Source organism: Carassius gibelio, chromosome B13 (genome assembly GCF_023724105.1).
Source record: "Carassius gibelio isolate Cgi1373 ecotype wild population from Czech Republic chromosome B13, carGib1.2-hapl.c, whole genome shotgun sequence".
In the NCBI taxonomy this organism is placed as follows: Eukaryota; Metazoa; Chordata; class Actinopteri; order Cypriniformes; family Cyprinidae; genus Carassius; species Carassius gibelio.
This window is the reverse complement of record NC_068408.1, coordinates 8,713,859-8,727,378: the sequence shown is the minus strand read 5'-3', so window position 1 is coordinate 8,727,378 and position 13,520 is coordinate 8,713,859. Positions and strand designations below refer to the sequence as shown.

Below are 13,520 nucleotides of genomic sequence, written 5' to 3'. Positions count from 1 at the left end.
ACATCTCCCTGAAATGCAAAAAACTCTCCACACCATGTTAAACAAATCAGTTTTTACTGCACCATTCTCACTCTTTTCTGGACCGAAGGCCTGTAAACATTATGAACCACATTAAAGGCCCCAATAAAACCTATTTGGGATTCACCACCGACATCACTGACACTTCAGACACTGTTTAGATGCGCACATAAGGAGCTCATGGTTAAATGGTCTCGTGACTCTAAAAAGAGGGACTCTCTGGGGTGAAGTGGGGGTGGGAGATTTCTTTGGGGTGCTTTATGTTTGTTCAATGACACTGAAAGACTGAAATACAAACTGATAAAAAAACAATAACAACTGTAATAGCAGATGCGGTGCTCTCTCAGAAAATACACTAGTGATTCATTTTAATGAATGTTCAAATGCTAAAAGGCCTCATTTTTCCTCTGTATCATGGTTTTTGTTTTGCATTCTGTTCTCCCGCAACCCTCTGAAGCCTCTGATTCTCGAAATAGCAACACTTGGCAAGGAAATACACGGAAGTACACAAAAAATATGGAAGCAGATTATATCCATACAGGAATATCAGGGAGAAAATGCAGTGTTCAGCCATTGTTCATATTCATCTCTCTTCTCCGTTTGTCTACTCAGCGTTCTGTGTTTCCGAGCCACTCTCCCTAGCCGGGACTTTGGCCTGACGGTAAAAGCTTTAATATCTGTTTGTTCTTACCAAACTAAACGAGGGAAAATAAATAAATGATATCTTTATGGGTCCTTCAAATGTCACTCAATAACAGATTTCACGTAGTTATATATTTTCATTTTTTGTTGAAATATTATTTCCAATTCTGGAAGCAGATTTGAAAATAGTCCTTTGAGTCCTTTAAATCTTTTTGTTATTTTTTGTGTATTTTTTTTTCCCAAAATACTTCATTAGAAAAAAGTCGTTCTCAGCAGGTGTTGAGAAAAATATAGATTGTGAAAAGCTCAGACTCCAGGTTAAGACTGTCCCACCCCTCAGAGAGATGTTTCACACTCTTCATCTTCAGCGTGAGGGTATCTGTGGAACGAATGTCCTTTTTGTAGCCCCTGCTTAAAACCTTAGCGACCTTTCCGAATCAATCCTTAGCTCTTACTCTGTAATTTACGACTAGAAGAGGTTTCCTGGCATCAATCTCTCCTCATCTCCAACCCCCAACCCATCCCATCCCATCTGATCTCTTCAGAAGCCCTGTATATGACAGTAAGACTCAAGACTGGAGAAAAGGATGTAGAGAAACCAGAGACCGAAGAAAAAGAGTGTCGTGAAGATGCGCTGTGTGCGTGGACCGCCCAGCTCTCCACCGATGTGAGGCCTCCGCCGGTACAGCAGGACGCCTACCGCCAGGAAGGCAAAGATGGTGAAAAGAGTGACCGAAAATGCCAGGGAACCTGCCTGCACCTCGAAAGGACGACCCTGCATGTGCCAGTAGATGGCAGCCACTGACCACGCAACACCGATTCCCAAAAAAACGTTCACAGCGTTGCTACCGGTCACGTTACCGATCGATGCGTCTGCGTAACTGTCCTGCACTGCTGCAACTTTACTGGCAAAGGTATCTGAGGAGAAAAAGAGACATGTTGATGTGTATGCTATTATAAAATATGACCATCTATGATTAACAAGCATTAAAAGGATTCAAATCAGATTTCTATTGATTTTATGAGATAAAATAGTTAATTGTATGATAAAAACATACTGTAACTTTCCAAACTTCCTTCTAATCCAAAAAGTTTAGTTATTAAAACTAAACAGCAAAACTGATGTGTGGACCCTCACAATTATTTGATGTCAGACAGATCAACCTCATTAAATTCATTAAAGGAATGGTAATATAGAACCAAATTATGATTGATTTTGGCAGAAACAACTTTATTGACTATAAGTGCACCATGGAAAAAAAACTTCACAACTATTGCTCAATAGTTTTGGGTATTTTATGTATTTGTTATGTTTTTGGAAGAAAAACATTGCCCTCACCAATTTATTTGATCAAAAATACATTAACATTGTGATATTTAATATGTAATATTAATAAAACTTTTAATAAACATATTTTTTATTACAAATTAAAATAACTGAATCTAATCTATTTTAATATATATAAACATGTAATATGTTAATGTAATGGAAAAGTTTAATCTTCAAAAGTCTTCTGTATCATGTGATCCTTCAGAAATCATTCTAGTATGTTAATTTGGTGCATATTAAATATTTCTTTGTTTTATTAATGTTGAAAAAAGTTGTGCTGCTCAATCTTTTTTTTGGAAACCATGATAGTTTTTTTCTCCAGGATTCCTTTGTTAAATAGAAAGTTCAAGTGAAATCGTGTATTAAAAAAAAAGATGAAAAAAAGAAGAGATGATTCACTACTGTTCAAAAGTTTGGGGATGGTAAGATACCTTAATGTTTTTGGAAGACTTCTATTATACTCAAAAAGGCTGCATTTCTTTGATTAAAAAATATTTTAATATTGTGAAATATTATTACAATTTAAAATAAGCGGTTTCACTTTTAATATATTTTCTAATGTAATTCATTTTTGTAATGACATTGCAGAATTTTGAGCAGCCATTACTCCAGAATTCAATGTCACACGATTCTTCTAAAATTATTTTAATGTGCTAATTTGGTGCTCAATAATCTTTTCTTTGTTTTAATAATGCAGAAATGTTTACAACCCCTAAACTGTCGAAAAGTTGTGTAAATGATATGACCCCTTTAAAATGGTACTTATAAAAATGTAGGAAAATTAAAGCATATGCAAACTCACCAGGGATGGATGTTCCCAGGGCTACAAACACCACAGCGGTGACTGAGTCCTTTAGGCCAATGGTGCAGCCGAAGTGACTGGCCAGATCACCGATCACAGCAGTCAATAGACCGATGATCACAATGGAAACAATGAAACACGCCCACCCGTTCCAATATTCCGTGGGCGGGACGCAGGCGAACAGAACCTTCCAGAACACAGTCAGGAAGTGCATGACATAGTCGAAACAAGATGGCAGACGTTCCTCTCCCCCCTCATCCTCGTCCTCATCTCCTGAGATAAAGACAGGATGACAGAAATAAAGAGCGAAAGCAAGAAAGAAAGAAAGGAAAGCAGAATGGGGGACAGGAAAAAAAAGAAAATGAAAAATGTTAGTATTGTCATGTCATCTTCCATACCTGACCAAAGCCATCTATTTGACACCATGGTGATTTAGGGGTCCTGTTGCCTTGGTAACACAGGCTGTTTGATAGTCACGGTAATTGAAGGCTACATACTGTGAGAGCATCGTTTTTATTTCAACACAGGTTCATAAAAGACTAATACGCGGGACATTTCCATTTTATTTTGGGGGGAAATCTGTAGGAAACAGCTGATAATACTACATTCTTATTCATATGTGAATAGATCAAATTAGGCAAAATGTTTGTAAGACAAAGGTTGCAGGATGAGGAGAAGCGTGTAGGAGTTCTGTGGGCTCAGTTTTCATGTGGGCCGGGGAATGTGTCACAACAGTGTTAGAAATATTTGTGTGTGAGCAATATGAGCATGAGTGTATATTTATATAATAACTGACTTTTGTTGCTTTTAGTACATTTCTGTGAGTTTTGAGGTGATCTACACTACCGTTTAAATATTCGGGGTCGGTAGGATTTTTAAAGCTGCATTTATTTGATCAAGAATAAAGTAAACAGTAATATTGTGAGACATTATTACAATTCATAATAACGATTTGAATATATTTTAAAATGTCATTTATTCCTGTGACGGCAAATACATTTCCAGCATTATTACTTTAGTCTTCAGCATCATGTGATCCTTCAGAAATCCTTCTAATATGCTGATTTGCTGCTCAAGAAACATATATTATTATTATCATATCCAAAACAGTTCCTTAGTTTGTTTTGTGGAAACTATGATTTATTTATTTTTTGATTAATAGAAAGTTCAAAAAGAACAGAATATATTTGAAATAGAGATAATTTGTAACATTATAAATGCCTTTATTTACCCTAAATCAGTTCAATACATACTTGCTGAATAAAACTACATTTAAAATTGTATCATTTAGCAGACACTTTTATCCAAAGCATCTTACAAATGAAGGTAACAGAAGCAATCAAAACAACAAAAGAGCAACCATATATAAGTTTTGTGTTAAGTCCCAGTTAGTCTAACGCAGTACATGTAGCAAGGTTTTTTATAGTGTATAAAAAGTTGAGAGAAAAGAGACAGAATAGATGTAACTAGTGTTAGAGTGTTATAAAGTTATTGTTTAAAAAAAAAAAAAATTAAATAAAAAACAAGTAGATAGAATAGAAAAAGAAGAGAGAATGCTAGTGTAAGAGGGTCACGCTTTTGTTGTTGTTGTTTGTTTTTAATATAAAAAGAACAAGAAAACAAGTAGATAGAATAGAAAGAGGGAAAAAGAATAATTGCTGAATAAGAGCGAACATTTGAACACAGTTTTCTTTTTGCACTTTTAGTTCAGTGTTGTTTATTGTTGGTAATCACCTGCACTGACAGTTATGGCCTCCATGAATTGTTCTCTCCAGGAATTTGTGCCCACGACCAGAGCCAAGTTAGTCTTCTTAATCAGCTTATCTACTGTACTCTACAGCGAATACACAAAATATATTACATTAAACATAACTACGCATAATAAAATCCTTCCATAATGAAAAAGACTGCTAGTCTCTGAAATTTTGTGTACGCGTGTGTGTGTGTGTGTGTGTGTACCTTAAACTCATACGACTCCTCAATGATAATCTCTATTTTTGCATGCTCGCCCAATACAGGCTTCCCCATCTCTGCTATTCTTCTGGCTTCCTCCTCTTCTGATGACAACTTCCTGTCTGGAATATCTACAAGAGATAAAAAGGTGAAAAGAAACTTCTGTGCTGTTTTGTGTGTCAAATAAGTACATCAAACACACACACGCACACACACAAACACACACATACACACACAAACACACACACACACTAAGTAGTAAACACACATCATTCACATGCACCCTATAATCAGTCTCTACAAGTGGGCTTTTTGTCCCTTTTAAATGATTTATACACATTTATGCAATAATTATTTTGTATATTCATTAATATTCATTCATGGTCTCTATAAACTGCACTAAATTCACGTGCAAATTTAGGGTCAACAGGGCTCATTCATGAAACACAAGCACAGCGAAGTCATGTAAAACGTTCATAATGTCATTCTTACGTAACTTGTCACACTGAAATGAATGTGACTACTTACATAACACCGTTTTTACAAACAATTTTGTACAGAAATGGGTCCTGGTTTTATTTTATGGGGCCAACTGTCACTATAGTTTCTGTAATTAGAAAGACTGCACATGCAAACACACACACATTTTGTTTGACTGAACCAAATGTGAGTTGTGCTGTAAAACTGAGTTATTCAGAAGGACAACAGCACAACATCCACACACACACACAGCACTAATACACACAGAAAAGCCTGAAAGTTGAGATGAACTTTCAAAACACCCCGAAACCCGAAGCTTATCTTCTGGCGCACGTGTTAAAACAGACAAACCTGGAGACACACGTGTGTGAGGCAGACAAGACCACAGTTACCGCAGCTGGCCTCATCTTACTTCACACATTCACTCAAACTTACCATCAGCTAATAACAGAGCTGTGTGTAGAGGAAAAAAAAGAGAGGGAGGGGTGGAATGACATGAAGAAAACATTAGACAGATAATGGTGAAAGGGAAATGCAGTGAAATGTTGGACAGGGTTTATTTACTCAGATAAACATGAATAAAAATATTAGCAGCCTCTGGCGTTTCATCACCCTGCCTGGAATCTCTGAGCTGGACAGGTGCGACAGGTGTGACCGAGCAGATGTGATCAGATGTGATAGTGTGGGCCGATCCAGAGCGCCGGAGCAGGTGCTTGCCCCTGGCAAAGGGAGTGTCGGAGTAGCATTTGAGATGTGGCGACAGAACAAAGAGGTGCTAAAGCTACGCTGATTATTCACACACGTTTACTTTCCCTATTGTGATGCGGATTTCCTATAGACTTCAAATCCTTTTACAGTGTGCTAACGGTATTGTGTGTTCCCTAAACCTCTGAAAACCCTTTTTGCATTTAAGATTTTTGTATTTCAATTTGAAACATTACTTGGTAACCATTCAAGGAATATTTCACCCCCCCAAAATAAAAGTTATATTATTATTTATTCACTCTCATGACATGTAATTCCAAACCTATAAGATATTCTTTCTGTGGAAAAAATATTTCGCAGCAATGGGGTCTAATTATTTTGGTTGTTTTAAACCCATAGTTTGTTGTTTTTATATTATATTGATGAAAAAAATACATATATTTATGTATATATGTGTATAAATACACACACACACACACACACACACACACATTTAATAAAGAAGGAAAGCAATAGAAGTTTGGAATGACATATGAGGGAGAGTAAATCAGAAGTTTTAACCATTTTCTGAAATGTTCTTAACCAAGGCCTCCCAGTTGTTTGTGACTTTCTGTCTAAATTTACCAACAATTTCTACCCAACAAAAAATGTTAGAGTTTGGCTTAGCTACAAAAATGTATATTCACTATAAAAAATCCTAGGGGTGCACGATAAATATCAGCCGATATTTAATTTGCATCTCGTCAGTAAAGCCGGTTCTCTAAACACCCATAAATTCAGGGGCAGCATGGATTTGCGCAGCTTGTCAGTTAACAATGGCTCTGTGTAGTAACAAGTGCTCTATGTAAAATTAAGCACCTGGAATTTGCGGCTGATTAGAGAACCGGCTTTACTGACGAGATGTGCATTAATTATTGGCCAATATTTATTGTGCACCCCTAAAAATGCGTAATGAGTTTTAAAGATTACCTTTTACATCATGATTACCAAAGCACAGTTAGCATGCTTTTCTAGAAATTTTGCCATGGTGTTAAAACTGGTACACTATTGTCGTTAGTGAAAACAGAGTGGCGATGCCATGGGTGGAAACGTGCAGATTAAGGGGCAGTAAAATTATAATAAGTCCCCCTTTCTTCAACATGGAGGAAGCTTGTTTTTCATCAAGTTTGCAGAGAAAGGCTTACAAAAAACAATTACTGGGATTTCCTGGGTTTGTAGATGGGTTTGTCAATTATAGCACTTCAGTCACATTTTCATGATATATCAGCTTTAAGATATTATTATTTTACATGACTTTACAAGTTCTAGAAACCACACTTTTAAAATAACTATCTAGAACTTTCAATATAATGTGAGCTCTAGTTCTTCAAATTCTTGATTTTAGCTTAATTTAATGCTAGTTGTGTCATATTGTAAAGAATCTTGTAGTCCCCTGAGAATCACTGGACTAAATAATGAGAATTTTCATTTTTGGGTGAACTATCCCTGTATAACAATAAGGTTAAATTAGTTAATGCATCAGGTTTCCTGAATTAACGACAATTTTTTATTTATTTACATAATTTATTAATCTAGCACCCGGACCCAGGCACATTTACAAAAATAGCATTAACTAAAGGAATCAATTTCTTTGTCTCTCCATTACTCTCTTTTTTTCTCTGTGTGTATATAATGACTTTAATAGTTCTCTAATCAGTGCTGTAATTTTCTGTTGCTGAGGATGAATGAGATGGCGAACAAACAAGCTTTGATTAAATGTGTGTGTTTGTGTGTGTGTGTGTGCTGAGATGAAAATATCGACCAATAATGAGAAGCTGGATGTGTAAATAAGCCCATAATTTATGTTCAAATGTGTCTGCGAGTAGGGTTGTTTGTGGAGGGGGGATGTGGCTTGATGCACATTATTAACCCGTAATTTGTGTAGCGTCATCAGCTCTAGGCTTTTCAACATGTCTGCTTCATGATAACACACAGACGTGTCAAATGCACAAAGGAATTCATTTAATCTATTCGCCAGAAGATTCGATTCAACAGTTCAGCGTAGATCTATTGCACATCAGCGCTAGCACCAGCTGATGATACCCTGGCAACAGATTCCAGACGGCTCTCTCCTCCCAGCATCCTGTGAGGTAATGGGATCGTGGGACATATATTCAGACGAAAACTCCCCTGTCAGTGGCTCATTTATAGCTATTCCATCATCAGACACATCTCTTCCTTTAACACACACACACACACACACACACATAATGAGTGATTCACTACTGAAGATCTTCTCTTTAAACACTCTCATCTGGGACATGTGGTAGGGGTGTTGCTGGTTTGGGCACTATGGGATATTAATCGCACACAGATGCAGCGCAATAGATCTCCTGTCTGTCTCTCTGTCTTCTACTTTTCTCATGTGTCTCTAACTCGATTCTGTTTGTCATTCTCTCCTCACCTGGCTCAACCCTTTCTGTCTTTCTTTGCCTGTCTCACCCTTCTTTGCTTATTTGTCTCACACCTCTTCTGCTTGTCCTTTTCTCCTCATCTTTATCACAATCGTATGTCTCTCACTGTCTTTGTTTACCAAATACCAAAAAAAAAATTAATGTCCCTGTTAATGTCTTATGAATGCCTGAAAATGTTTTACAGTAGTTAACATAAAAAAAAAATTATAACAAAGTTTAAATGAAAAATTGGGTTCATGATGAGAATTAAGCAATTGTAACAAAACATTATTAGAAAAAATAGTAAGATATTAAAGTACTAGCAATGTTTTTTAAGAAAATATGAAGAATATGACTGTCAAATGGGCTATTCATAGAAAACAATGTGAACATTGAAAAAAAATACATTGTTTTTATTTGTACAATGTTAATATTTGTTGTGTGTGTGTGAAAAGTCAATACACATTTAAATAAATATACAATTCAAAATATTGTTTTTACAAATATATATTTTTCACAAATTCTGCATTACTTTTTGTCAAGCACTAAATTAAGTAAAATTTACTAAAATAAAAAAATATAACTACATTTAATTAATTTTTTTGTCAAAATTGATATTTGTATAAAATAAAGAAAATAAGATACGACAAAAAAAAAAAAAAAAAAAAAATATATATATATATATATATGTATATATATATATATATATATATATATATATATATATATATGTATATATATATATATATATATATATATATATATATATATATATATATATATATATATATATCATTCCTGTTTTGCTCTTCTCACTATTTCCTGTCTTTTTTCCATCACTTACCAGTCTCTCTCTGTCTCCTGTCTCACAGCTTTCCTGTCTGTCTCACCCCCTTCTTCGCAACTGCCTCTACTGCCACATTTTCATATTTATCCAGTTGGTGTATAAGAGCGTTTAATGCCAAAGAAAGCATCCTGTATTAAAATGTACAAAGCTGGGAATATTTCTTTAGATCCCTCAACAGCTCTCACATATTTTGCAGTGACAGCACAGGATCAGCAGATCTAAAGTCATGTTCTGATGTAGGACAAGTGATGTGTCTTCTATTACAGGTTCAGTGTGAAAAACACCTACAACCCATTTGATACAATGTTTTATCTCTCTGCAAAGAAAAAAACAACAACTTGCGTTACTGAATATACAGCGTGAATCATACCAGTGCAAATAGTGCACAAAAACAAAAGACTCTGGTTCTATTAAGGCAATAGAAATCCTTATGAGTGAGTCAGTTTGGTTACTAAATTTAAGGAATAAAAATAAAATTTTAATTATAAGTGGTTGGAAAGGCATGAAGATTTTTTGTTTAGTTTTTTTTTCGGGTGAACAACTCCTCCAATCTGACTCACTCACAGAATAATTAGAATTGTTCACTAAAAAATCAAATATCCAGAATTATTAAAAAAGACTCAGAATTAGAACCACAATAATTTAATTACATACAGCGCTATATAAAATTCCTGCAATTAACAGTGTATTTCTCCATGGAAACAAACATGGAATGTTAATATTTTGCTTATTATTGGTTGTCAATCAAATTGCACTTATTAATGCGCATATATCTGACTTTGAGGAACCTTTTCCCCCCTGATTTCTCTGAATATCAAAATGTAATCTTGTTTGAATCCATCTTGGCTTGAAAATAAAGAAATATCTAATGAATAATTAATAAACTGCTTGTTTACAAGCACACAAGTGAGGAGACAAGCCAACATGTTGTTTCTGTGGCTTAGGTAAGTTAATAAGTAGGTTATTTAATGTTGTCTAGGCGAGATGAGAGCTCAAACAGAGAGGACCAGCTGTTCTTCATCTCTCATTCTTTCTGAAGGGTATAATACTGGGACAAGGACACATGCATACATGCAAACACACACACACACACACACACGTACACTGCAGCGCAGCACTGCAGTACGTGCTGGTAGCATTGACCACGTCTGCCTGATTTATGGAGAGATATTGAGAGACACACTTGACTACCTGGGGTGTGTGTATGTGTGTGTGTGTGTGTGTGTGTGTGTGTGTGTGTGTGTGTTTGTATTCATTTCTCATACTCTTTGAGATCCCATACTGGCATTTAAGGTCACTGTGTACTGAAACTCCAAAGAAGTCAGTTAAAAAAGCAACACTGCCAGCTAATCCTTCACATAGGGCACAATCCTAAACAATAATGTCAAGACATTTATTAAACTATATAAAAACTGGAAAACAAAGACATTCTTAAAGCAATACAAAAACGTCATGGCAGCATTTCTTGCGTGAGCTGGAGATGAGTCAGTTTGAGAGCTGTGCCCAGTGGGTCTTCATTGAATTCATGTGCTTTGAGTCAAAGTCCCTTTAAGGCAAGTCGGTCCACTCGGCAGCCATCTTGGCCATGCCGCTGGGTAGATATTTTTATCTAACCAATAGGCATCCTATCTACTTGAACAGGGAAATCTCGGAAACTGCTGGGTATATAAAAAATAAAATCTGACAAAAATAGTTTAAAAGTGTTTCTTCTTCAGCTAAAAGCAGGCAAAACACATTTTTTTCTCATTTATTTCTCTATGACTAGTTTATTTTGTTATACTGGCTCTATTTGAACCTGTGGGGTCATCCAAGGTGCCCTCTACTGGAAGCATCCATTCGTAGAGTCAGAAACATTGAATAGTACAGTGAAAGCAGATTTACACCACCATTTAAGCGTTTGGAATAATAAATGTTTTATTGTATCTGAAATAGGTCCCTTATGGTCCAAGAAGCTACATTTATTTGACTGATCATAGAGTAACGCAATTTTGTGAAATAATATTACATTTTTAAATAAAATGTTTTCTATTTTATATATTTTAGAACTTAATTTATTCCTGTAATGTCATTATTGCAGTTTTCAAAGTCACATGGTCAATTAGAAATCATTTGGTTCTTGAGAAACATTTCCTATTATCATCAATGTTGAAAACAGCTGTGCTGCTTAATATTTTTGTGAAAACTGATATATTTTCTTTGATGACAAGGATTCTATGAAAAGTATTAATTTCTTTAAAAAACAAAATCTTACTGACACCAGATTTTTGAAAGGTACTGTATGTGAATGAACCTCAAACAACAAGACGCTCGCTACTCACAATAAAAAACAACAACACTGAAAACATAGAACATGACCGCACAAAGAGCCACTGGATGAATGGAAATGAATTTAGAAATGAGTGAATAGATTAAATGAATAGCAAAAGAGGATGATGGTCACGGGATGTGATCTTTCTGTTTGTACATGCTGTGTGTGTGTGTGCTTTTTACCTTTCTGAAGGCTCATGTCCACCATGCGTGGTTCTGCCAGCTCCAGATAGAAGTTTTTGTTTTTTTCATACTCCTCATCATCGATGATTTTAACCTGTATGGTTTTGCTGAGAGAGGAAGAGAGAGAGAAACACATTATCAGGGGTCACTGATCAACTGCAGTTCAAAAGTTTGGGCTTGGTAATATGTTTTAAAAGAAATTATAACTTATTGAGACTTAAGATGCTTATTAATCTTACACAATTTTTATATTTTAAATAAAAAAAATTCTTATAACTTCTTAATTCACTGAAGAAAAAAAATACAAAATGGTTTTCACTAAATTATTAACACAGCTGTTAGATAATAAGAAGAAATGTTTCTTAAACACCAAATCAGCAAATTAGAATGATTTCTGAATGATCATGTGACACAGAAGACAAGAGTAATAGCTTCTGAAAATTCAGCTTTGCATCACATGAATATTACATTTTAAAATATACTAAAATGGAAAATGCATAGAATAATGCATTTACATGTATATTTAATCAGTTAGCAGATGCTTTTATCCAAAGCAACTTACAAATGAGAACAATAGAAGCAGTCAGACCAACAAGAGAACAACAACAGTATACAAGTGCAATGACAAGTCTCAGTTAGTCTAGTACATAACATGTAGCCAGGTTTGTTTGTTTTTCTCAAAAATATGATAGACAAGGAAAGAAAAGGTAAGTGCTAGTATTAGATGGTTGAGTGTTGGCGAAAAAGGTGAGTAAAATGGCACTGTTTTACTGTATCTTTGATCAAATAAATGGAGCCTTGTTGAGGAGAGGTCAAAACTGAAAAAAATGTTAACACCACCACACTTTGAATTTATATGTACATAGATAAAAACAGCCAATACAATTTCTACTGTATTTTGAAGATATATTGGTTCTTCAATGAACATATATAAGATTGAATTAAATGAAGAATTATAAAGTATCCTGAATGTAGCAAGCTAATTCTCTAAAGGCTAGCGTTCACTACAGTAGCTTAACTCATTTCCTTACAGAGTAGTTGATATCTTAGCTAGCAACACAGCGGTAGTAACATTGGCAAATTTTTGATTTGTGTTTATTTAAAGAATCAATCTTTTAACACCTCTTATCTGTAACATCCATTTCCCTCTCACACTCTGTCACTCTTTCAATGCTAAATTCTCAGCATGTGTGTGTGTGTGTGTGTGTGTATGTGTGTATTTATAACTCCACATGTGATTGATGTTGACCTGGTTTCTCTGTGACTGTGAGTAACACCTGTTTCAGATGTGTTTCAATGAGAGTTCCTGTGTGTGTGTGTGTGTGTGTGTGTGTGTGTGTGTGTGTACGCGTGTGTGTTCAACCTGTGAACATCCCCCTCCCTCCATTCGGATCAGTTACTCACAGTACAGCTGTCCGCAGATCCACGCCGCTTCATCTCTCTCTAATATGTCTTTCAGTCTAACATACTCATGTTCTCATTCCCTCCTGCTCCCCTTCCATTAGCGGACACATTATACTCAAACATCCTCAGCCTCTCTCACTCACACTCACACAGCGAAGACAGACAAGGCGCACACACACACACACAAACGCACGCGCACACACACACACACACACACACACACTATATATATATATATATATATATATATATATATATATTTTTTTTTAATACAAATATTTTGTAACAATATAAGACTTTACTGTTACTATTTATCAATTTAATGCATTCTTGCTGAATAAAAGTATATTTCTATGAGAAAAAACATAGATACAATAAAAGTATTTATTGCATTTTTGTTTTTACAAAAAAATAACA

The 13,520-nt window shown here is 35.2% G+C and overlaps 1 protein-coding gene across 3 annotated transcripts in view; it reads right to left on the bottom strand.

Annotated features, from left to right (window-relative positions):
- Positions 1-37: 37 nt before the first annotated feature.
- Positions 38-13,520, bottom strand: part of slc8a3 (solute carrier family 8 member 3) — a 36,716-nt gene continuing 23,233 nt past the window's right edge. The window contains exons 3-8 of one of the 3 annotated variants that reach the window (XM_052573492.1): positions 11,700-11,806; positions 5,661-5,678; positions 4,752-4,876; positions 4,527-4,626; positions 2,793-3,065; positions 38-1,578 (exon numbers count right to left, since the gene is read on the bottom strand). In XM_052573492.1, the coding sequence (XP_052429452.1) occupies positions 1,202-1,578; positions 2,793-3,065; positions 4,527-4,626; positions 4,752-4,876; positions 5,661-5,678; positions 11,700-11,806 (1,000 nt within the window). In that variant the 3' untranslated portion in view covers positions 38-1,201. The remainder of the gene's footprint in view (positions 1,579-2,792; positions 3,066-4,526; positions 4,627-4,751; positions 4,877-5,660; positions 5,679-11,699; positions 11,807-13,520) is intronic. The other 2 variants (XM_052573493.1, XM_052573494.1) reach the window with 2 other exon arrangements.